General features: G+C 38.1%; 1 protein-coding gene across 1 annotated transcript; it reads left to right on the plus strand.

Moving 5' to 3' along the window:
- The first annotated feature begins 6,176 nt into the window (after positions 1 to 6,176).
- nkx2.1 (NK2 homeobox 1) lies at positions 6,177 to 8,699 on the plus strand. Its single transcript, XM_068721720.1, has 2 exons — positions 6,177 to 6,861; positions 7,478 to 8,699. The coding sequence occupies exons 1-2, from the start codon at positions 6,495 to 6,497 to the stop codon at positions 8,149 to 8,151; spliced, it is 1,041 nt and encodes a 346-aa protein (XP_068577821.1). The 5' UTR covers positions 6,177 to 6,494; the 3' UTR covers positions 8,152 to 8,699.
- The last annotated feature ends 15,382 nt before the right edge of the window (positions 8,700 to 24,081 follow it).

A 24,081-nucleotide genomic window follows, 5' to 3' on the forward strand; every position in this document is an offset into this window, starting at 1 on the left:
TTTATTGTGCTGTTAAATATTCCCAACAGTGAAGTGACCTCCAGTGATCACAGATTCATAGAAAAGCTGCCCCCTAGATCATTTTCTCAAAGTTAAAGTTACTTATCCGTCTTTGCTGAAATTTAAATATTTCACCATGAAAAATATGCCTCAGTGTTTAAAATCGTGTCAGTATTTCATCAGTGACGAGGGGGGTCTTCTGCTTTCACGCCCCCTATAATGTTGTTTGCTCGTCCTGTGACCCTGCAGCCCATCGTCCCTGTCACCTGGTCCTTTGTCCCCCTCACTGAGGCCACCTTGTATCACATATGGAGGGGACTGGCCGAACCCCTCAGCTCGCTGCATCTCCCCTTAAACACTCTTTTTGTCTGCGTGTCTCCCCGTGAATGGACCATTGTCCCTCATCCAAAAGGGACCGAGACAAAATCTTTAGTGTTTCAATTCCCGTGATGTTTAATCAGTCCCTGCGACAAATTTATGAGGTTTAACTGCACAATGGTGTTTTAGAGCATCTTGGGGTTTAAGGGTGACAAAGACAGGCTTTTAGAGGTTGCCATTGGTTTTTTAAGTTGGTCAGAGGAATTGTGTGAAAAGGATGGGTTTGTATTAGTCTGCCCATCCTATAGTTTTACTCACTGGTCGGCCACAGGGGCCCCTTTTAGGAAAGTTATAAGGTCCACATAAATGAGGCCACAGGAGGAGTTTTGTTAAGTTCTTGCAGATAACATGTAATGCATATTAGGTCCTAATGGCTCTCGGAGTTGGAAAGAGTTGATTTTATTTTTCTAATTTTAGCACAGATCATTCATCGGCAAGCTTTTTGCTGTTACATATGTATTTCAAAAATGTTGGCCTTTGAAATCTCAGTTTCTTACAGTTTAGTTTCTCAGTTCCATTTACAAACAGCATGAATGTCTGAAAACATGCAGTATAGGAGACAACGTTCACAAAATATATGAGTTTTAATACTCAACCTGGCTAATTGTCTCCGTCAAAGCTTTTGTCCACTGGTGATTTAGTTTAAATTTGATATACAACTTAAAGAAAAGATGTTTCAAGAGGACAATCATTTTAGTTTATTTAGCTTTCAATTATTTGATATTTGCATCATTTGAAGAACTACTGCAGCTTTTATTTTTGCTGGTTATATGATAACACACTGATGACTACATTATTATTTTATTTACTTGTGTAAGCCTGTATGAGTGAGCTCTGAGTCATGTGCTGCATGATCTGAATGATCTGCAGGTGAAAAGAGGACACATTGAATTTACAGGCTCTGAGTCAGAATATAACCTTTTCGATTGCCAATTGTTGAGGTTTTGATTGGACTGCTGCTGCTCAATGAAGCTGACGATAGACCACTGTTAAATGGTGCAACTGCATGGCATTAAAATGTGATAGATTTTGTATGAAGATGAACAAATGTATTGATCAATATGATCACTGAAACAAAAATGTAAAAAGCAAGTCCCTTAGGATTTCTGTTGTTCCCACTTTTTTGTGGTATTTCTCTGGATTTGTATTCATTTTAAAATTAAATTATGTCATTGATGTCCGATGCATTTAAAAAGTCAGGTGAGAGTGTTCACACAGTGAACAAGTTCCCAACATTTTTAAGTTTAAAAAAAAACATTTTCTTCTGACTCACATATTCACAGTTTGCATGTGTTTGTTGTTGTGAGCAGCTCAACTCAGCGGGGATTTCTCTTTTCTTTTAGTGTTTCATCGTGAAACCTTTTAGAGGAAATAGGAGGTAAACATCTCTGGTGTTTCACAAGAGAGACATCAAACCAAAATTAGAAAACACCAATACCTCAGATTGACCATGTGACTTTTAATGATGTTCATTGCACTTTGCACACTGCAGACAGTAGTTATTAATACAAGTTAAGATTTGCAGTTCTTAACTAGGTGAATCAGAAGGCTTTATTAAGAAAACTGACAGTTGTGTTTTACAGTCGACACTCTGTTTTGAAACACCTCTGACTAAACGTGGAAACACCTTAAACACAGATTTTGACACATATAAGAATAATTTAACTAATAATTTATTTTTTTTTCCTTCAAAAAAAGTTTAATCACCTTGTAAGAATGTCTTTAAAAGCTTATGAACTTGTTCTACCTCATTGACAAAGACCAGAATCTGCCATCTGCTATCTACATTAATGGCTTTATTGAGAACCATTGAATGGCATTGATGTGGAAAACACACCTTTGTGCCCCAGAAGTAACTTAACATTAAAGTTAAAGGTAATTGATATAATACGTTATCTTATGTCCTGTGTCTCAACAGAGGCTAACTGATGCTGGTAAATGAAGATGGTGTCAGTTGTGATACATCTTTAAAAAGTTAAGAACTTTGGGAGTTTTTGTTTATGATTTCAAAGGTTACAGAAGCACAACAATGAGTACAGATAAATGGTGAAAATAAAAAATAAATAATAAGAGATGTACGCAGCTAAATTAAATGTAAAAATGAAAACATACAAGAGCAACAAAAGGCAAAAGTGACACTGGTGTGATGTGAATTGTAGAAAAGTCAGCAAGATATAACAGCCTCATATATAACATGATTAAGCAATGAGAGTTAGTGTTTATCTGTATTAATATAAAATATAATATAGTATGTAATGTAATAAAACAGTAATATATAATACAGTATGATGGGGATGCAAGATCTGGTAAAAGGTGACATGTAGTTATAAATTAGTATGGAACAATAATATAGAATATCAAATATAATAAATTAAATGTATTTGTTTAATAATAGTAATCAGAATTCAAATATTTTAAGCTGTTAATTGTAGTGACACACTGACATCTTTGTTATCTTCATGTAATACTTGAATGTGATCAGGTCTTTATATGGTTATGATCCAGCTCTCCACTAGATGGCGCACTAACACACTGTATCGTTTCTCACCTCCTGCAGTAAATGGAACCAACAGTGTGTTTGGGGTCTTTGGGTGAAGGCCGCCGGTGATCCACTAGAGGCCGTGCTTCACTAATATAAAAAAAAAAACAACCCACCGTGCTTTGACTCTCCACTCTGCTGCTTTGCTGATTGGGCCTAGAAAGATGGCCGCCCGTAGTGACGTGTGCCTGCGTGTCGTGACGTCATGCGTCAGAATTTGCCCTCAAGTATTTCTCAGGAGTCCTGTTTTCCCCTTTGTGATGTGGTCTACAGTTTGCTGTGACGGAGGGTCAGAGACACAGCTGGATATTAGATCTGCACGTCGTAACCCGTTTGTGATGAGAGGTGATTGGATAACTGGTGGTTTGTCAGCCTGTTAATTAACCTGACCTCACTTCTCAAAGAGAGAGATTAAGTCTCGTGTGTGATGGTGACGCTTATCTTCTTCTCAGCGTCTGTTTTTTTCTTCTGCGGACAATTTCCTGGTAAAAAAAAACAGCTGTAAGAGTTGACAGAGCAGGAAAATGTCAGAAAAAAGTTTTGAGGGAAAAAGAATCTTCAGGGGAGCCAAAACTGTTAGAGACGGCCATTATTACCTTAAATATGTTACAATTAGATTTAATATGCTCTGTTTGGGGGATACAGGATAGCATATTTAGCATAACTTCTTATATTAAAGTGGACCTCAAATGTTATATAGCCTAAATATAAAATGTTTCGATCTATAATTATTTATTTTGAATACCCTGAGTTATGTACAATGAAGATACGTGTGCAGATAGTTTTCATGTACCTTTTGAGATCAATATGTGTTTCATTAGCGGGTATAAAGTGACGTTTTTGCACTTAAGAGATAGATTTATTCATATTGAGGTGCATATAAATTCATAATTAGGCTGCAAATCTTTCTCCAGTGTTTCTATAGCTTTACCTGTGACATATGCATGTGGACACTACTATTTGTGTTGAATTTTGTATCCTTTTATAATAAACTATTATTGTTGTATTGTGTTAAACAATAACAGTAGGTTTTTTTTTAGTTCTCATTTTACAAACTTAAGTTTCCCCGTCTGAAGTTGTTCTCTGGATTACACCAATCAGTTCACAAACAACAACGTGAAGCCTCGATAACAAAGGCTCGATATAGCCTCATACCCGCCACTTCAGTGTCCTCATTATTCTGAGGAATTAGCCGGAACATTTGGACTAATTACCGCTAATTGGCCATAACAGCCGTGTGCCGGAACAGGGGAAAGGTACTGATTTAGATGATTAAGAATATCTTGTGAAATTCCTTAATTAAGGCAGGCAGCAAGATTTACCTTGGATACGGAAACATGCTGTAATTTTAATTGCTGCGATTATATGGCCTGTGAATCATGCGCCTGCACCTCGGCTATCATCCAAACAATTTGTTTCAAATGTAATATTTAGCCTCGGACTATATGATAATATTGTTTCATTAAAGATAAGTGTGTACCTCTATGCAGCGCTGCAGATAGTGCACATACTATCCTGCAATGACATGCAGGCAGCCGTGAAATATGCAGCCAGGAACTGTGGCCGATGATCCGCGTGACAAACAGTCCGTGATCCGCATGTCACCGCAGCAATGTGGCTTTCAACTGAGCCTGCAGTGTGACAGCTTGTTGCTGAGGGTGCATCAGCAATCATTTTAGTTTTTAAGAAAAATCTATTAACAAAAATAGTTTAAAAAATCTAGACATGAAACAAGGAACACATGTTCAGAGTCTCGGTGGAATACAACTGATCACAACAGTTCACGTTTTTATGTCTGCCACCAGAAGACGCTGTGTTTCTTTAATTCCTTTAACGAGATATCGGCTCGACCTGCAGGCGCAGACGTCTTCTGTTAGGAGTTGCTGCTGCTGCTGCGTGACTGACGTTAGACCTGCTGGAGAGACCTTCACAAAACCGAAACTACTATTACTAATAATACTTGGTTTGTTGTTTTGTTGTAGCCACAGGTTCAGCTCCGGTATGATCCTGACATCTACAGATTGTGTAAGTTAGAAGTTATTGTGTCAATTTCAATTCTTCACTGCTTATTTTCTAACGTAGTATGTTAATAATGTCGTGCCTGAAATGCAGCAGACAGGATACACTGGTAGCCGAATAATAGCAACAACAAAATTGTACTTTATTGCTTAACGTTGCAATATTGACAAACTTAAAATGATGACTTATTTCTGCTTATGAAAAATAATCTTATGGACATCTTTAAACCGAAGGGAAACTAGTGGTAATAGCAATTAGCATTTCAATGCAAATAGAAGAAGAAGAAGAAGAAGAAGAAGAAGAAGAAGAAGAAGAAGAAGAAGAAGAAGAAGAAGAAGAAGAAACAATTGATTTTAGATCATGTTTGGTTGAAAAAAACAATAAAGTTAAAGCTTATAATTCCTAAGAAAATGAAAAAATAAAAGAATGGCAGAAACGTCACCTTGCGTAAAAGTGGACTTTGACTCTGAGGCAAAGCCCTCAGAAGACAATTTCTTGACTTCAAAGCTGGTTGGATGAAGCCAAAATCTTTTCTTGTGCTCCATGTGTAAAATTTTGGAAATGAAATATGATTGAGTGAACCTGTTGTGGCTCCTTGAGCATTAAGGCAAGATGTTACTGAGGGCTACCTTGCGTTGTGCTGCAAGAGAGTACTTGAACACGTTAACTTCACATGAGAGCCTCTCCTACTCCAGACTCTATTTTGTTTTTTGTTTTCTTGTTTTTTCACCGGGTCTTTTCGACGAGTGTGTGCATCTGAATATAGGTAACATGCTGTTTGCGTCCAATGATATCAAAAGAAGAAAAAAAACCAAGGGGGGTTAATCATTTACGCAGCCACTTAACACGCGGATGTGTATTTATTTACTTATCAGTATCAGTCAATTTTCCTCCCCGCAAGTGCACTTTTGCATGTCTGAGTACGATAAGGCATAACACAAACAATCCTGCAATCACTGGAGGCCTCTCATGGCCATTAAAAGTCAGTAGTTCAACTGAGGAGTGGTTCTCCAACTCTCAAGTCCATATAGGCCTCCTTTCATCAAGAGGCCCTCGTAAACATCACTACAGTTAATAAAGTGTATTGTGGTCAGTGCAGTCCCAAGGTGCAGCGGTGTGTTTATCAGCGACTGCAACAAGTCGCAGACTCCAAATGCAACAGCCGCAGCGCGGCCGGACGCCGCGTGCAGCGTGCGGGGACGAGACATTTATGATCATGTGCAGCGCTTATGTTATTGTCAGTGGGAGGGGAGCACATGTCTTGTAAGTGAAATTGCGCTCGACGAAAGGAGGCTAGAGCTGTTTTGTATTGTTGCCGATGCCCCGCCTCTGATGGTAGCCTTAAACCTGGCACCCAGCTAAAACAAACCAAAGCCAGCACCGAGCTCCCACTCAATCCAATTAAGGCGGACTTGAGGCGCTCTCCTACGTGTTCATCTACCAGGATCGACGTTGAGACAACAGGAACCAGAGGGGCTTTGGCCAAAAAAAAAAAAAAAAAAGAAGAGAAGGAGAGATTGCCTTGCCTTCTAATTTCTCCCTCTCCAGCCCCAGAACAATGTCGATGAGCCCTAAGCATACGACTCCTTTTTCTGTTTCCGATATCTTGAGTCCCCTTGAGGAGAGCTATAAGAAAGTAAGTATGGAGAATAACAACTTGGGGGCACCTCTCACTTCTTACCGGCAGCCGCAGGTCTCTCAGGCGGCGATGCAGCAGCACCACATGGGCCATAATGGGACTGTGTCTGCGGCTTACCACATGACTGCGGCAGGTGTTTCTCAGCTGTCACACACGGCCATGGGGGGCTACTGTAACGGCAACCTGGGCAACATGGGCGACCTGCCGTCGTACCAGGACGGCATGAGGGGCAGCACCACGGCCACCGGCTGGTACGGAGCCAACCCGGACCCGCGCTTCTCCACCAGTGAGTACAGCCTGCACCTGTACTTTGACTGCAGCTTTGAGTTGTGTTGAGAAAATGCTGAAAAGCAGTTTTTGTGTGCATGCTCCGGGTTTATACTGTATTGTAGTGCTTGTTCCTGCGAGCCATAGTGGGCACTGTTCTATTTCACCTGCTATAGGTTTTGATTTTATTATTAGGGAGGCCAAAGATAAAGCAAAAGCGTACATTTCATCCAAACATCCTAAAAAAGTCTCACAACAAGGATCCTTAGTGCCGTAAATGTCCTCATTTAATGTTGACTACGTGATCACATTAAACCAAAAATAATCTGCTGTCAGTTGTGAGCTCTTGCAATTTGAGCTCAGAGATTTAGTTTGTATAGTTGATATTGTATGAAATGGACTTTGACACTTTTTTTTTTTACTATATTGAGTCATGGGAATACATATCAGGGCTGTAGCTGCATAAATGTCACAGTATAACCACTTTTATTCATAAATAAAATCAACTAGTCTTCGCTCTCAAAGCCAATTTTCTATGATGTTGTATGTCTAAAACTGAATTATTTTATGCATCATCGTTGCTAGTAAAATTAGCAGTTTTATTGTATGAATTATATGTTTTTTCCCCCCATCAGTTTCTCGCTTCATGGGCTCGTCGTCGGGCATGAATATGGGCAGCATGGGCAGCCTCAGCTCCCTGGCAGACGTGGGTAAAGGCATGGGCTCCCTGTCCAGCACCCCGAGGAGAAAGAGACGGGTGCTGTTCTCCCAGGCGCAGGTCTACGAGCTGGAGCGACGCTTCAAGCAGCAGAAGTACCTGTCGGCGCCGGAGAGGGAACACCTGGCAAGTATGATCCACCTCACCCCGACCCAGGTGAAAATCTGGTTTCAGAACCACCGGTATAAGATGAAGAGGCAGGCTAAAGACAAAGTGTCCCAGCAGCAGATGCAGCAGGACAGCGGCTCCTGCCAGCAGCAGCAGCAATCCCCGCGGAGGGTGGCCGTGCCGGTGCTGGTGAAGGACGGCAAGCCGTGTCAAGGCAGCGGCCACACGCCCACATCCTCCGCACAGACCCTCCACCAGCAAGGGGGCAATGTCATGATCATGTCCAACAACACCTCCGGCCTCGGGCAGCACCAGAGCCAGCAGGTGGGAAGCACGGGTCACTCTCCAGATTTGGCGCCGCACTCCTCCAGTCCGCCGTCCCTGCAGAGCCAAGTGGCCGGCCTCTCTCACCTCAATTCCCCCGGCGCAGAGTATGGCTCGGCCCTGCAGTGCTCAGCCCTGTTATACGGCAGGACGTGGTGACAAGAGGCGCCGGCTATTTAAACCGATTCTTATATTTAAAGAAGAAGAAAAAAAGACATCTTTTTACTGTAAATGTGCGCATCTGAACAAGTGCCGAGCGAAGTCGGCAAAGCTCTTCTTGAATTTTCACATTTTGGAAGGAAGTGTGACTCACATGGAAGGAAGGAAGGAAGGAAGGAAGGAAGGAAGGGGAAAAACACTTTTGACCATGAAACTGCGGAAGTCTTTGGATTTATTTATGTAAATTATATTGAGACAAAAGACGAATCAGCAGTCATATAGGCCGCAGTAGTTCGGGGAAAGTGAACCTGAACAGGGAAACTGTTGTATATGGATGCTGTTATATTCCCCCTCACAAACACACATGACTCTGATTTATATAGAATTTAATGTAAGCCGTAGATCTAGCTTGTATATTTCTGTAAAAGGTTTGAATTTTAGCTATCTGTTGTACAAAGTTTTTGACGCTATTGCCGGTTTGTTGTCGTTTCATTGGTATTTGTACGTTTTATTTCTTTGTAACTTATATAGATATTTGACTTACTACAAAACAGTCCTATTAATAAATTATGGAAACAAGAAAGTTAAGCTTTTTTTGTGAAATATGTCAACATGCGGTGTTAAATGGCGGAAATATTCCTTTTGGGAAAAAGTCAGTAGAACAAAAAATGAAACCTGTACGGTCTTGTTATTATTATTATCATTAATAATATTTATTATTATTATTATTTGCTCGTTTCCTACTGGGTGGTTTAGTATTTTTTTTTAAGAAATCTATTAATTATTGAGCTTATTGTGAGAAAATAAATCCAGACAACCATGTCGTTAAATAGGTTATTTTTTGGCAAACTGACAGGACTAAATACTTTATCAACACTCGGGCTTATATTCTGACATGACAATTAAATGCCGGAGCCTATTTTCTTTTTTATTCTCTGACAAATCACACCGGCTCTGTCTTATCGTTACAGGCTAAAGCTCACACAAGCGTGCCCTGCAGAGTAAACGGACCCTTTATGAGCTGTTTCTTTTCTCTTTCTCTGTGTTTGACTGTGTGAGTCAGAAAGGTGAGGTCTTTTCGGCTCCACAACATCAAACGAGAACGCTGCTCAAAGAAAAGCTTATCGATGAAATCCTTGACCAAACAGCGCGGTGTTCTCCTCAAATAACTCGCGAGGCCGAACTGTCGGCGCGGGAGCTATCAGCAGGTTTCTCAATAATCAATCAGGGGTATTGAAAGGAAACGGCGAAAGGCTGTTTGTGCCCGGTGTCAATAGCAAACCAGCCCAACATTTCTTTAAAGATTAGACTGTATTTTAGGGTGTTTGATATACTTCCCAGTGTTTTTTTTAGCGGTTCCAATAATGAAAACACACGACCAGTCTTTTTTCCTTTTCCTTCTAAATTGTAGGCTCTGTAAATAAAAGCTATAATAATCATTAGGGACTATTCTCCCGCCACCTAATAGCGCTATATGTATTAACAGTAAACAGTGTGGTTGCTAAGCGATGGAGGTAACGATGGATGATTTTCGATTACGGCTGAAAATAAGTTGCTGTCAATCCAGTGTTGTCACAGCTCATATAGCTGTAATTTAACATATTTTTGGTCTGAATAAGATGCAATCTAACCTCAATGAATTTATATTTATTGACCTTTTTTCTTTTTTTTCTGGCCCAAATGTGTGTCTTGATTTTAAAAAAAAGAAAAAAAGGCTTTCATCGTTTCATTTAAAACGTTTTAAGCCTACGATGATTTGTGGGTGGTTATCGGTTGTTTTGAGATAATAGTCCTGGACATAGCCCAATTTTGTATACGCGTGGGCTGTTTGTAGGCGATGTGGCCTTTCCGAACTTGCATCTTCTTTATTTCACCAAAAGAGACTTGTTTTGGGGTTCCTAATTCAAGTTTAGAATAATAACGGAAATAGCCCTTAATCGTCTGACCCAACTGTTTGTCCCATCATTGCCCCCCAAAAAACATTTACAAAAATTGCAACCAGTTAGTTAGGCTACAAATAAAAAAGTTGAAGGTGCATGTTTTCCAAAAGCCTTCTGGCCTCGTTTGGTCCTGACTCCTGTTTCTCTTCTAATACCTGACTTTTAGATGGGATCACTGATTTTTATAGTGGACTTCTTGCTCACCTGTTTGAATTGAATCAATAACTATAAGATACTATGTTGTAAATATATGCAACATATACTCCGTATCTGGTTATCCTTATTTTTATGTTAAACATGTATTACTCTTTTGAAGAAATCTTAAAAAAATACCTAAAATCTTTGGTTTTATGGCTTTGACTCAGCAGCACATTTCTGCTCATATTATGATTTTTATAAAGTGTAACCTATGAGGGTCTATCAGCATGTGAAGTGACTTTTTACTCGAGTGAATAATTTCAGGAAACTTTCACTTTTATTTTCAGTCATGTAACTTAAAAAAAAATGCACATTGGACTTTATAGAAGATGCGATTCCACACCAAATAGGAAATCAACCTTTTCTATTTTGCGTGTATCCCTTTAAGGCAGCAGCAGCAATTTTAGGCCACCAGGCAATCCTCCCAAAAAGCCCTTTTGGAGACTTTTAAGTGAAATCTTACCAGCATCAGAAACTGTCTTCTATTAGGCATTTTGCAGAGCTGGTTTTGTTCGGGAGAAAAGTGAGAACTTTGGGATTACATTAACATGTCTTTGGCGCGGTGTGTGGTCTTTGTGCGCAGCTTGTAGCTGTTGAGAACGACTTGTTGGAAGCGTGTGTGCTCTCATCGCTCTCTTTTGTAGAACCCCACAGTGCAACTCCCCAAGTCCTCCTGGCTTTATGGTGGGCTGGTCTCCATGAACCCCGAGCAATTAGTCCCTAATCTCAAGGTAATCATATTTGAGTTAGCGACTAAGCTGTTGAATTTTATTCGCCTGTTTAGCTTCAGTATCACTTTTGGATGATATGTAGCATCCAGAAATTCTATTTCGTGTATCAGTTGCTTTTTACCGACTGAATTTACAGTTTAAGGGGAAATCAAACGTGTTTGCGTCTTAAAATGGAGGCAGCAATACATTCCACGATAGTGGATTTGCATCTTTACAGTGGCGTCGACAAGTGAAAGCAAAGCACATTATATCGTTTTAAAGAATGCAATTGGATTTTTAATTGACGGGTTTTGAAAATTAAACTCTAAAAAAATGTTTTAGTCATGTTATAATTTCAAAATTATATTTTTTTCTAAACGAAAATGATAAATTGCAGATATCTTTTCAGTGTTTCAGGGAAATGTACAATGTTACCTGCAGTTTGGAGGAGTCAGTGTACACATCAAGTACATTTCACACTCTCAGGATACTGCATAATTTATATTATTTAATCACTCGAGGATGGACATGTTTGCAGTGTTACGTGTGTGCAGTACCAATGATCGGCTCATCCAACACAAGAGTCATAGTTTTCAAGCTTCAATTTGTAAGACTGAATAAAACGTTAATGATACACTTTAGATATCCATAACTGACAAAAATGTAACTAACAAAAGTAAAATATTAAGAATAATACAATAAATACGAAACGTTGCTTTCGTTGATATCTTTGAAGCGAACGTACCAAGTGTGATTTTCTGAAATATATTCCTATTGATGAATATATGAGGATATCACGCAGACGTGAGTGTCATTAACACGGCGCTGTGATTAAGTATAGAAGCCATGATAAACCTTAAATACGATTAAAAAAACAAACAAATCAAATACAAATTTAAAACTGTTGGCAGTGAATTTAAAACTTCTTATAGTTTTAAATCATTTATAGTTTTTTTTTGTGTTATGTATATTTTGCTAATTCTTTTTTGTTGAAGATGCAAGAGGCGGACTTGGGTGCTGTCCATGGTGCTGAAATACATAGAAAATCAGCTTAAAGACCATACATAATGCGTTAGTTTGATTATGATTTTACCTATAAAAAAATTAATACTTTTTTTTAGATTAACCAGAAACTCATTTTTTCCCAAGGCAGTCTTCTTATAACCTTGTTTAGAGAATATAAAAACAATAGCCTACTTTTTCTTATTTTAAACCACATCCCCTCTCGTTCCTCTTTCTTAAGTTCTTAAACATTTCATTGCAGCAGGCCAAAGCATTCATGTGCATCACAAATAGGACAATTACTCAGCAACTGCAATCACCCCCTTTGGTAAATGTTATTGTCAGCTAGCAGCAAAAATCTTTAATTGTCCTACGTTTATCTGGTTCTTCAAGCCATTGTTAAAAGAGCGCAAACGAGGGTCATTTGTGAGCTGAAATACTTTGCATGCAAAGCGGAGCACAAGATGCTGTAATACTTGACCTTTCAGCATAATTGTTGCAGGCATGAAATGCAGCATTCAGAGCTCGCTGAGTGGAGTCCTTTCTCCCTCCCTCCCTCTGATGAACAAAGCGCATTTTATACATCTTCGGTGTTCATTTGGCTTTGTTTCTTTCGAATAAAACGTCTCTGGGACTGGCTGCAATTTATCATCATTTCAATAATACTGCTGGGGCGGAGAAACGGCACAAATCACAAGATTTCACAATTCAATACCAGAGGACTTCATGCTTAGCCCTCCCCCCACAAAAGACAGACAACTTGTAAATAAATCTGTTTATCAGTTTGCTATGACAGGCCTTTCACGAAATGATACTGGACAGCAGGATTTTAACGTCTATAGGACAGGAAGACTGAGACTGCTGTAAGGGTTTATCATGCATCCTTCAGACTTGAAGGACCCTTTCTTTAATATTCACAATGACGGTAAAAGAATAGAAGAAATATATATATATATATATATATATATATATATATATATATATATATATATATATATATAGTTGTAACTCAAATATTAAAGCAAATTCTTGGAGATTTTAGTCCTTAAGTTACTTAAGGACTAAAATCAGGTACAATCTCCTCCTGGATGATGGATAATTACTTAATTTTATGTGCAAAATTAGCTAACACACCTGATGTAATTTAACTGTTCCTAACTCTTTTACCTTTTCCTGATTATTTTCAGTAAAACCAAAAGCCTGAAATGGCAAAAATAACTCTGACATTATTTTGAAGAACATTCAACTTTACTCTGATTTTGATGTAATTGCGTTTCTCATTTCAAAATAACCAAATTAGTTTTCTAACCCCTTCTGCTCAATCAGCTAATAAACCACCTACAGCTGTTTTTCCATCTGCTTTGGGAGTTTTGAAGACCAAACAGTATCATTTCAGAATCAGGTTTTAAGGAGGGTATTATCTGCATAGAGTCTGAAGTCACAGTGAAACAGAGGTTAGAGTGTCCTAAACTTCAGTCATGTGATGTAGTTCTGAGTCAAACATAACAAGTGTAGGGGTTTATATGAGACTGATTTAAATCAAGTTCTCAACTGTGATTGGATTGCTTAAATAGGGGCTTGGCTTAGCAATTACTTCATTATACACCACATTCTTTGAACATATAAGCAAATTTTCACCTGATGAAATCCAGACACCTCTTAACATATTGCTCTACCCACTAATGGTTAGTTATGGTTTTTGTATGGTCGCCATGTTTAGCTAGTCAGTTGGATACATTTTCCAACCACCCCCAAATTCAAGATGAGTCATCAAGATTGTTTTGACATATATTAAGCATACAACTAAATATAAATGAATGAAGTCAACACAGTGACTAGATTACAAAATTACAAAATGGAAAATTAATTTTTCATTTCACTGTGTCTTTAAAGGAGATTTGGTGCTTACAAATGCCACTTTTTAAAAGTTGATTTATATTACATAAAATTAAGAAACAAAACCAAAAGTAAAGATGGAACCACAACTGCATAGCCCAGAGGGACATTTTTTTTTTAAAACAACTTATCCACAAACTGATTCCTGTGGCACCGCATTAAGTAGATCACAGACTTTCCTGAAAAACGTTTAGATCTTTTAACCGCGCCAGAAACTCTTGGTGCCAAACAAGTTGTTGAGCTGTAAATAGGTCGTTTTGTGATTTCGTGAAAAACACAACCATGGTGGTCATATCTTCAGCATTTTAGCATGCTATCTTTATGATAACATTTATACCATTAGAGATTAATTGTCCTAAGATGATTTGGTTACAAACTAGAAAGTAAGACAATTAACATACAACAAAAAATACCCAGAACAATTACTCTTCCCATCAACACCTTCCTCACTCTCACTCTAGACATCCAAATAGACAAAATCATGTAGCAGGCAGAGAGAAATGTTGCTGCAGAATTACTCATTCCTTCTGACAGAGCTGGTGTAGTTTGCCATTTTTGTCCCAAAGGATACAGTCAGTTGTTGATTGGCTCTTTTCCTCTAAACTAAAGCTAATACAATTGCGTTCATTGTCATCATTCAGTTCAATTTTTCTGTTGTCGTAGTTTTGTCCTTAGACGTCGCAATCTGAGTTTCAGATTAAGGTAAAGGCTTCATATAAGATTACTTAAAGTTAGTATTTGGATTTGTCTGAAAGATCAAAATTAAGATTAGAACCATGCAGGATAAAATGAAGGCAGCTAATATGGTCTTTTCATGAACTCTGCCTGAGTTTAAGTTAATGTCTGTATTGAACTTTGTGCTATGACGAGCATCAGGCAGCATCAACGTACAAATCATGGGTTTAACAACAAGACACGGCACTCCACTTCATGGACCCTGTTTACCAGATTTTAGTCTCATGAAGATTAATGAAGCATTAAATTGCCTGGATTGCCCTGTACTTCACATGTTCAAAAGTGTGACGTTTTGGTTTAGTCCAAATCCCCAAAAATGTCCTTACATCAGAATAAAAAACATATTTTTGTCCGAACCATAGTATTACTGATGGTCCATTAGTTTCTTTATCCCTCAAAAAATGGCCTTCAGCAAGCCTGCTTTCACGCATCTCAATCAACCCATTCCACTTACTGTATAAATACTGCAGGGTTCCCACCTCATGTAACCCATATTGGCCTAAATGAGTGCAAACTTTTGTATTTCCTGCAACAAAAAAACCCCGTCTTCATCTGTTTTTAATTTTTTTCACCCCAAACACCAGCAGCATAAACCCAACTTCAGTAATGTAAATGTATCTTTAACACAGTTTTGTTCAAGTGGAATACAGGTTACATAAAATATTTTGGGTTGCTTTAATAAGAGACTATATAGACTCTCTATATATATTATAGAGGGTCCTCACAAGGATATAATTTCAAGAATGGGTGTGTATTTGTATGCTTGTGTATGTGTGTGTGAGTGCTCCCATTAAACATGCCAATTAAAGGAGACCAGACTAAAGCTGAGTTGTCATGTCTGTGTACAGTACCAGCAGGAGTCCTTTAGAAACCAGCGAGCCATCACTAACCCCGTTAACACCAAACCTTCCAGACTGACCCGGGTCCTGCTGCTCGCTCTGGGCCTGCAGCAATAACGTCTCCATTTGATGAAGGTCTGAATAGTCCAAGGCTATCCCTTTCAAATGGCAAGACCTAAAGTTAATTTGAATTGATCTGCATACCATAAACACAAGGGCACTTAAGATATAAGCATTATATAATTTTAAAGTTTCACATTAAAAGTGTGAGGCAATATTAAGAGCAGCGCTTTATACTTCTACTTCACTAGATTTGAGAGGAAAATATTGTACTTCATTACGGCACAGCATGCATTTTACAGCTGTAGTAAACTTTACAAATAAGAATTATAAACATAAAACATATTGTATGATATATTACATATATCCACAGATTAAACTAGACTAAAAGCAATAGTTAAAATGAGCAACGCGTTGACCCACTTCAATATTCATGTACGTCACTAATAATGATCCAATTGTAATCCTTCTGCATGATGTCTCCTTTTACTTCTTTAGTTATTTAAGTACATGTCCTTGGTTTTGAGTAAGTAAGTGAAAAGACAGGACTTTTACTTGTAATGAAGATTTTTTTTTTACAGTGTGCTATTGTTACTTCTACTGAAGGTAAAGGAGATATCTTCGTTCTTGGTAACCTTAATCTTAACTAATTTAAAGTTGCAATTTACGGCGGATTTTGCGAGTTTACCGTTGTGACTTAGTACAAGAATTTCTACAAGTATGAACGATGTTAATATTTCAATCTGTATTAATCATATTTTCACTAACATACATGAGCTGTGACCATAATTTGATTGCTTTTCCACTTAGAAAAAGGTCTCTAGTTCAGTTGTGCACCATGGGTTGGTGATCCTTTAAAGGACAAAGCTAGGGTGCTCATATATTATCGATATTGCATGCAATTAGATGTTATCAACTAATCATTCAACATTGTTAACAATATTAGTAGAGATAACACATGTAGATTGTTTTGCATTTGATCAAGTTAACCAGAAGGCAGTTACTCCCTTTGCTGAGTAAGACCATTTTTAATCAAATGTTGAAATATGTTAGTAAAAATGGAAACCTTACAAGAGCAAAGCATGCTTATGGACCAGGGCACTCTACTAACATTAGTACACGACTCGTCAATGGTGAACACATATGGTTGTCAGGAAACTAGTTGGCGCTGTTCTCTTATTTAACATCTTTTAATGTAATTGACCAGAGTAGTCTTATTGCCAAGCTTAAATGTTGTGTTGTGTCCACCTTTAGTTCTTGACTTGATGAAGAGTTAGAGCTCTGGTCACAGCAGGAATTTTCTAATAGCAGTTTTTCTGAGAGCAAAAAAATATCTGCCGGTGTTCCACAAGGGAGTTGCTTGGGTCCTCTTTTATTTAAAATTTTTTATATATGATTTACCTATGTTTTTTAAAATGCAGATATATTTTTATATGCAGACGACTTAACTTGGTTCTGTGCTTCCCCAACATTCTTGGAACTGAGAGAGAATCATGTTGAATTAAATACCAATATTAAATGGGTGAGAATGAACAAATTTGTGCTTTAACAAAATTATACCACCAAAACTACCAAAACACTACCAAAACTGTATGTACTGTATTTGGTGGAAGCAATGTTCTTGCTAATGCTACTGCACTCAGTTTGTTTATAGGATATCACTTGAACAGGTCACTAAACTCAATTTACTGGGTTATAGATTAAAGAGTCAAAAGTAGATTTTCTTTCAAAAAGTAATTTAAACAAAAAAAAGCTGAATCTCACATATGTTGCTTTACTTATTGCTTTTTTGTAACATTTGTGATAGTTTTGTTTGTTTTCATAGTCTATCATTTTTGTTATTGTTTTTGCGTGGACCCTCGGCAGACTAGTGACCATTTTATGGGAGCTAATCTAAATATATGATAAAGAATGATTAGGAGAAAATTATGAAAAATACTAGAGTGATATTGCTTGGTATGTAAACCCTGAAGAGTCACTATAACATCAATATTCAGTTAGATATTTCTTCTTTATTTGTTAGGACAATTAGCATAATATGCTACATGATTAAAATGAAATAATAATAATAATAATACATTTTTTTGTTATTGTTGAAATAAGCAAATAATACAACTGAACACATTCTCCCTGTAAAGTATAGGGAAACTTGAGCAAACCACCCAAAATGGGTCACCAGTCAGTCCATTCTTCTGTGTGAGTGAATAGAGCGGTATGTCTCTGTGCAGGCTAAAAAAATCCTTGTATGTTGCTACACAATAAGCAATCAAGATCCAAAAGGCTAGACATTTGACAGCTTAATGAGTTCAGGCTGCAATCACTTTAAGAAAAGGCCAGGCCCATTTTAACACGAGCAACACATATATGAGCTGAGCTGAGAAAAGGCACATTTAACTCACAGTAAAGGCGCATATAACTACAGGTTAATAAAAACACAGGGTGGCGGTGGATGTAAATAGGTCCTGTATATTAGGACCTGTTGAGACCTCCGTGTTTTGTTCAGCGAGCAGGAGGAGGGGTGATATTTGGCCCCGTAATGAAATATGTCATTACGAGGAATTCATGTCACACAAAAGGGGCGACAGTCAAAAATTGCCCCACTGCTGTTCAGTAATTACATAGTTTGCCCTGGCAGCGCCTTCAGGCAGGTGGCTGGTCCATCATGCAAATGGCTTGGCCGTGCCGACATAATTAGCCACTGCGAGCCGCTTAAATTAACAATTAGCTAACATGCAATTCGGTTCTCAACGCGGTAGTTCTCTTTTTAGGCCAATTGTCACTGTATGTTATTCCGGTTGCAGGATATAGCCTGTGTGATTTCTTACTTGGTCAATTTACAGGCTAAATGAACGGAAATCGACAGAATAAGGGGTTATATCCTAATCCCCAAAGAGCAGCTATGCTGCATGGAGGCACATTTATGTTAACCACTTACCATTAAAACGCCTATAACAGACGTCTCAGGGACGCTGACAGGCAGCTCAATAAAGGGGTGTCAGGAGTTGATAGTAAAATGACAGTTTAACAGAAAACAGCAGCCTAAGTGAGAGTGAATCGGACTCGGAGGCCACATGCTGCGTCTCAGCCAGCCCAAAAGGTTCTGCTTTTCTAACCTCTCCACTGATCCCCTTGCAGCCGGTGTCCTAAACACTATTGCCTCACTGCAAGCCAATCACGGCCCACCCACTCTCTCATTATCCTCGCTGCCCTCCGACATGACACGGGAACAAAGTAGACATTAAGCAACATTAAACCCAGGGATGGGAGTAGTCAGGAACCCGTTATCTCTTAATGAAGGAAAACACATGCGGAGCGATACACATAGCGGGTAATCAATAGAGACGCCGGACAAAGGGAATCGGAGCAGCCCAAAAAAAAGGGAAATGCAAATCAATTAGAATGGTTGTTTGCTTTGAAACCGTTGAGTCTATTTCCATTAATTACATGTTCATTAAAAGTAATTCGTCTAGGCTACACAGCAACAACAGTTGTCTCCCCCTTGTCCTTTTTTAAGGAGTGATGGACAAGACACTGGCTGGGGTCCAAGTCCATTTTTTTAAAGCATTTAATCTCAGTCTGGGACTTTTTAGAGCAACATGATTTTGAGGCAAGCAGCTCATTTGTTCAATTATCTGTATTCATCTCAAATGAGCCTGAAAGTCATGTTTGAGTCCGTTTAAACAGCGTAAAAACTCCATGTTGTCCATTTGTTATCACTTTAAAGCAATTTATGTAACACTTATATTCACACTCATTTGTTTTAGACTGCCTATTGCTTATAAAAAAGCCTGCACTCTGTTGTTTAACCGAGTGTTGTGTTAAAATGTCATGTTCCACTGTCATGATCAGTATATCTTATCTCCCTTTTTTTACACAATCAGAGTTGCTTTTACCAAAGGCACACAACCTCTTGTTGGTTGCTATAGCATTTTCAAGCACCATTCTGCTGAATCCCAACCAACCCCCACATAGACCTGCTCTGCACACTTGTAATAAATTATCCTCAAGTGAAACTACTAACAACGAGCTGGGCCAGAGCTGGACAGCTCCACTTTACTGAATCACACCTCATAAACATTTTCATTTTTGTGAGACTTGACCCCCAAAGCTTTTATACAGTCAATGCATGCGTCTGGGTCTTTCAGCGCATATCCTCCAAACCTTGCCATCCATGAGCCTACTGTTATTGCAGCTCTTATCTGCCTGCTGATGACTGATGTTATGCAATCACATTTGGAAATAACAGCAGACAAAATCTGTAGGCGGCTGGTGGCATCTCATGCAGAGCGTCCTCCTTATCCTACAGCCTGAAGTGCAAACATATGCGTCTGGAACACCAGTGAGAAGAGCACTGATTTGTTGATTAATTAAACATTGCTCCCCCAAAAATGCCCCCTAAAAGCACATGTTCACAATGCCGTACTACCAAGTTTAGTGGTGAACAAGTGGAAATTTGAATCAGCCTCTTTATTCTATGAGCCCCATCTTTGCCAAATTGAATGCAGATTGAAAATAATTTTTCAGCTCTTGACTTCAGCTATTCACGGCTCCCTGAATTGGTTTTGCTACTGTCACGTTGCCACACAAATGTAAATAAAGGCATTTAAGCCTTGAGAAATTCCTTCAAATGATTGCTGGCAGGATGGCTGTCATTTTTGGGATACTTTCTCTGTGTAGAGAGATCAAAGACCACACTATGTTAAGTAATTGTAAATAACTTGTTATATTGAATTAATTATGAAATCTTTTATTGATTCCCTGGATAGTATTTCTAAAATCGTCAGAATGCAATGTTTCAATTGGAAACATGTCTTTTTGGCATAGTAAATAACACTGGCCAACAATAAATGATTAATAGATCATCTTAAGGTTTCTTTATTTTGTATTTTGCAGCACCTTGCCTCTGCGGTTTTTATCATTTTAATCATATCCCTTAAATACCTTAAGATATGTACAAATCAATGTCTGCAGCAAACGTGAATTGCCCTCAACACCTACAATGGTTACCCAGTGCAGGACCAGTGCCTGCTGTGTTTTGGCAGGAAATCAATACAGGGGGGAAATCTGTTCTAATCATCTGTACATTTACCATCACAATCAACAATCAAAGCCAAGACCTGAATCTTTATTTGTAAGCCTGAACTGAACAATTTTCCCACTGTGAAAGGCAAGCTAAATTAGAACCCTTGGTTCCTGTTAGTAGCTCTTAATGGCTCTGATTTGTGAACTGCTAAATGAGGTTATGTAAATTGATCCTGAATGTAGGAAGAGGCCCCCAGGTGACAGGTGCAGTCGGCTGAAGGTGGGGGCAGGGATGGTGTCATGAAATGAGGAAGTGTGGGGTGTGGGGGGGATGTAGCAAGGATAGCGCCTCTGGGAGACACATTTACAGACTGAGGTGAGACAGGTTGTCTGATTGAAAAGTAAAAAAAAATCCATAAAATCCAAATTCCATGAAATATGTCAAACGTTTTTTACATTACAACTTTATTAAATACATAGGATTCATAAGAATTTAGCTCAATTTATACTCCAAGTACCCGAGGTTGAAAGTCGCTAAGTACATTTGCTCAAGTACTGCACTTAATTTGATTATACTTGACTTTAGTATTTTCATTTTACTGTGTGCTTCCAATACATTTCAGAAGCAAATATTGCACTTTTTTCTCCACTATATTAATTTAAAACATTTAGGTTTTATGATTAGTACTTGCAAATTAAATAAATTGTACCTAGAAATTGAACATGGGAACTCCTGCGTATCCATAATTGTACCAGATAATTGATGACAATATATTATAACAGATTTGCAATTATATACAATATGTCTTCATAGGAGAAGTTATAAGTGTTAATAATACAATAAAATAATAAAACATGTCAATATCATTAAATCTGCTTACAACAACATTGCATTGTGTAATACACAGTTTACTCTATGTTTATATAGTGCTCATATGATAAAGACATATACTATATTATACAACTAAATTGTATAATATAGTATATATATAGTATTCTTCTGCACAGAGTAGTCTACTTTTAGTTTGGATACTCTTTTGCATAAGTACATAGGCCTGCTAATACTTTTAGACTTCTACTTAATGCTGCCCAACACTGTGCCTACCTCGCCAACATTTTATTTGCAGCCCTTTTGAACATTCAGTGCTTCTGCTAAGACTTCTGCTGCTGCTCCCAACAACATCACATTTATTTCTGATTTGTTTTCTTTCATTTATATCATGTTTTGATCGGTATATCTGGCTCTGGCAGAGAGCCATGTTTCAGATGCGTCTCCATAGCTCTGACTGAGGATGTAATAAAAAGGGAACTATCAACATACAGCCACTCAGGGAAAGACTGCAGAGTGATTGAAGCACTCTGACTCACTGCACTTCACTTCGGCCATTTAGGCTCCGCTGGTTCCCACCTCAGCTGCAGGGAGGACTAACTAGTCACCAATAACTTGGTCATTCCTTACTAAAGGATGAGTGACCAACTAACTATGCACACGCATTTTTTTTCTTTACAGTTTTTACTTTTAGTCCTGCAATTTGATATTTCTACTTCACAACATTATTAAAGGCAATATTGTGCTTTTTACTCCATTTATTTGACTTTTACTTCTGCAACTTTATACTTCTACTCCACTATGAAATTGAAGGGAATATTGTGCTATTTGCTCCATTTATTTAACAGCTATACTCACTATATCTGTAGTGTAGTAGTAATTAGACTGTAGTAATTAGACTTTTAAATGAGGAACTTGTTAGCGAGCAGTTGCCTTGCACATCCAGCAGACACAGAGCAACAGTAACATCCATTTAGAGTTGTGTTTCCGGTTGATAGTCCAATATTGCTCTCCTTTTTGCTCTGTTTTGGTTTCCACCCATTTCTTAAGGGAAATATCTGTTTCTTTAGCTGCTTAATGCTGCACTATTTTCACCAGCTGATCGCTAACTTTGTTAATATAGAAATGATGAATGGCACGTCAAGCGATTAACTGAGAATAAAACAAAATAGATGATCATTTCACAAAATATTTAATCTATAAGGTTGCATTGTAATATTTAAGTACGAAAAGTATGTTTTAGATATAATTCAAGCTTTACAGAATACCAGCTTTAATATTACTGTAAACATTATACATGCAAATATTAGATTGTTCTCACTGATGCATTAACATATAAGCAGCAGTTTAATGTTGGAGCCGGTTGAGATGGAGCTAAGTTTTATATACTGTTAGCTAGTTGCATTGGGTTTTGATCACCTTAAGTATATTGCTTTTTTACTTTACTTAAGTTAGATTTTGAATGCAGGACTTTTACTTGTAATGGAGTATGTTTGCATTGTGATGCGGTGAGGATTTGAGTGGTTTTCTCAACTAAGGTAAAAAATGCTACCACTTGTGCTGACTTGTGTTATCTCACCAGTTTTACAATTTTGTTATGTTATTTTTGCCAGTCTTGTAATGTGTCAGATATGAAACAAAAAAAAATTACCGTCAAAGCCATGTAATGGAAACCATCTGAACATAAGTCATGAAAGAGACCATATGTGCAAGGGAACCTATATTAAGCTGATTAAGTGGTTGCATATGGAAGGGCTGAAGTGTTAGTGCATCTTCCTCTTACTGATTGTAAATGTGTCAGGAACAGCAGTGCGCTGTGGTAAAAGCCAGCTAATAACTTTATGAGGATCTTTAGTGCTTTGTCCATATCATTAATGCTCTTCACAGTCGGAAGTGGCTTTAAGAAATAACCTGCCTGCCTACTACTGTTGCTAACTTTCAGTGGAGACTGCATTGCATAGAAGAGTCGTGTTTTCTCCATCACATTAACCTTTTACAAACGAGGCCTATTTGCAGGCCTCAGCTAGAATAAAGATAAGAAATACCTAATTAAGTGTATAATTAACTCACTGAGAGTCTGGTGGAGCTGGGTTTGCCTCTGTGTGAGCCACAAAAACAGTCCATTTTGTTTTTCTGGCTTTGGTCAGTGTGTCTTTAGTGATAGATAGCAATGTTGATCTGTTGGTCACTTGGTCCACCACTTTGGCGCACTCTGAAATATATCAACAACTGTTGGATAAATTATGAAGTTCCGTATTGGCATTCACGGTCTCCAGAGGAAGAATACTACTGACTTTGATGATGGCCTGAATTTTTCCTCACCACCAGCAACTTTGTGTTTGGTGCTAATAGCGATTAGCTTACTATTGGATGGATTGCTATGAAATTTGAAACAGATATTCCCAGAGGATGAACTGTAATAACTTTGGTGATCTCTAAACTTAAAAGGTCTCCAATACTTTGGTTTCTAACAAAATACCTGCAATACTAATAACAATCCTTTCTGCTTCTGCACGCTAACAATGAACATGGTAATTGTCAGCGTGGTCAGAGCTGGTAGCATGGTTGTAGACCTTCAGTCATATTATACAATGAATAATGACATAAAGTGCATGAGTCCGAATACCCGGAAATGACTTAGCATTTTGTTCACTTCCGGTTCCCTTGTCTCGAAGTTAATGTTTTTTTTTAATAGGTTT

The sequence above is a fragment of the Cebidichthys violaceus genome, unplaced genomic scaffold (genome assembly GCF_023349555.1).
Source record: "Cebidichthys violaceus isolate CVI_PGR_0920_01 unplaced genomic scaffold, fCebVio1.0.p SCAF_28, whole genome shotgun sequence".
Taxonomy (NCBI): Eukaryota; Metazoa; Chordata; class Actinopteri; order Perciformes; family Stichaeidae; genus Cebidichthys; species Cebidichthys violaceus.

Coding starts and splice junctions, on each gene's coding strand:
- nkx2.1 (XM_068721720.1), top strand. CDS start 6,495: ATGTCGATGAGCCCTAAGCATACGACTCCTTTTTCTGTTTCCGATATC. Junction 6,862..7,477: donor GGACCCGCGCTTCTCCACCA/GTGAGTACAGCC, acceptor TCCCCCCATCAG/TTTCTCGCTTCATGGGCTCG.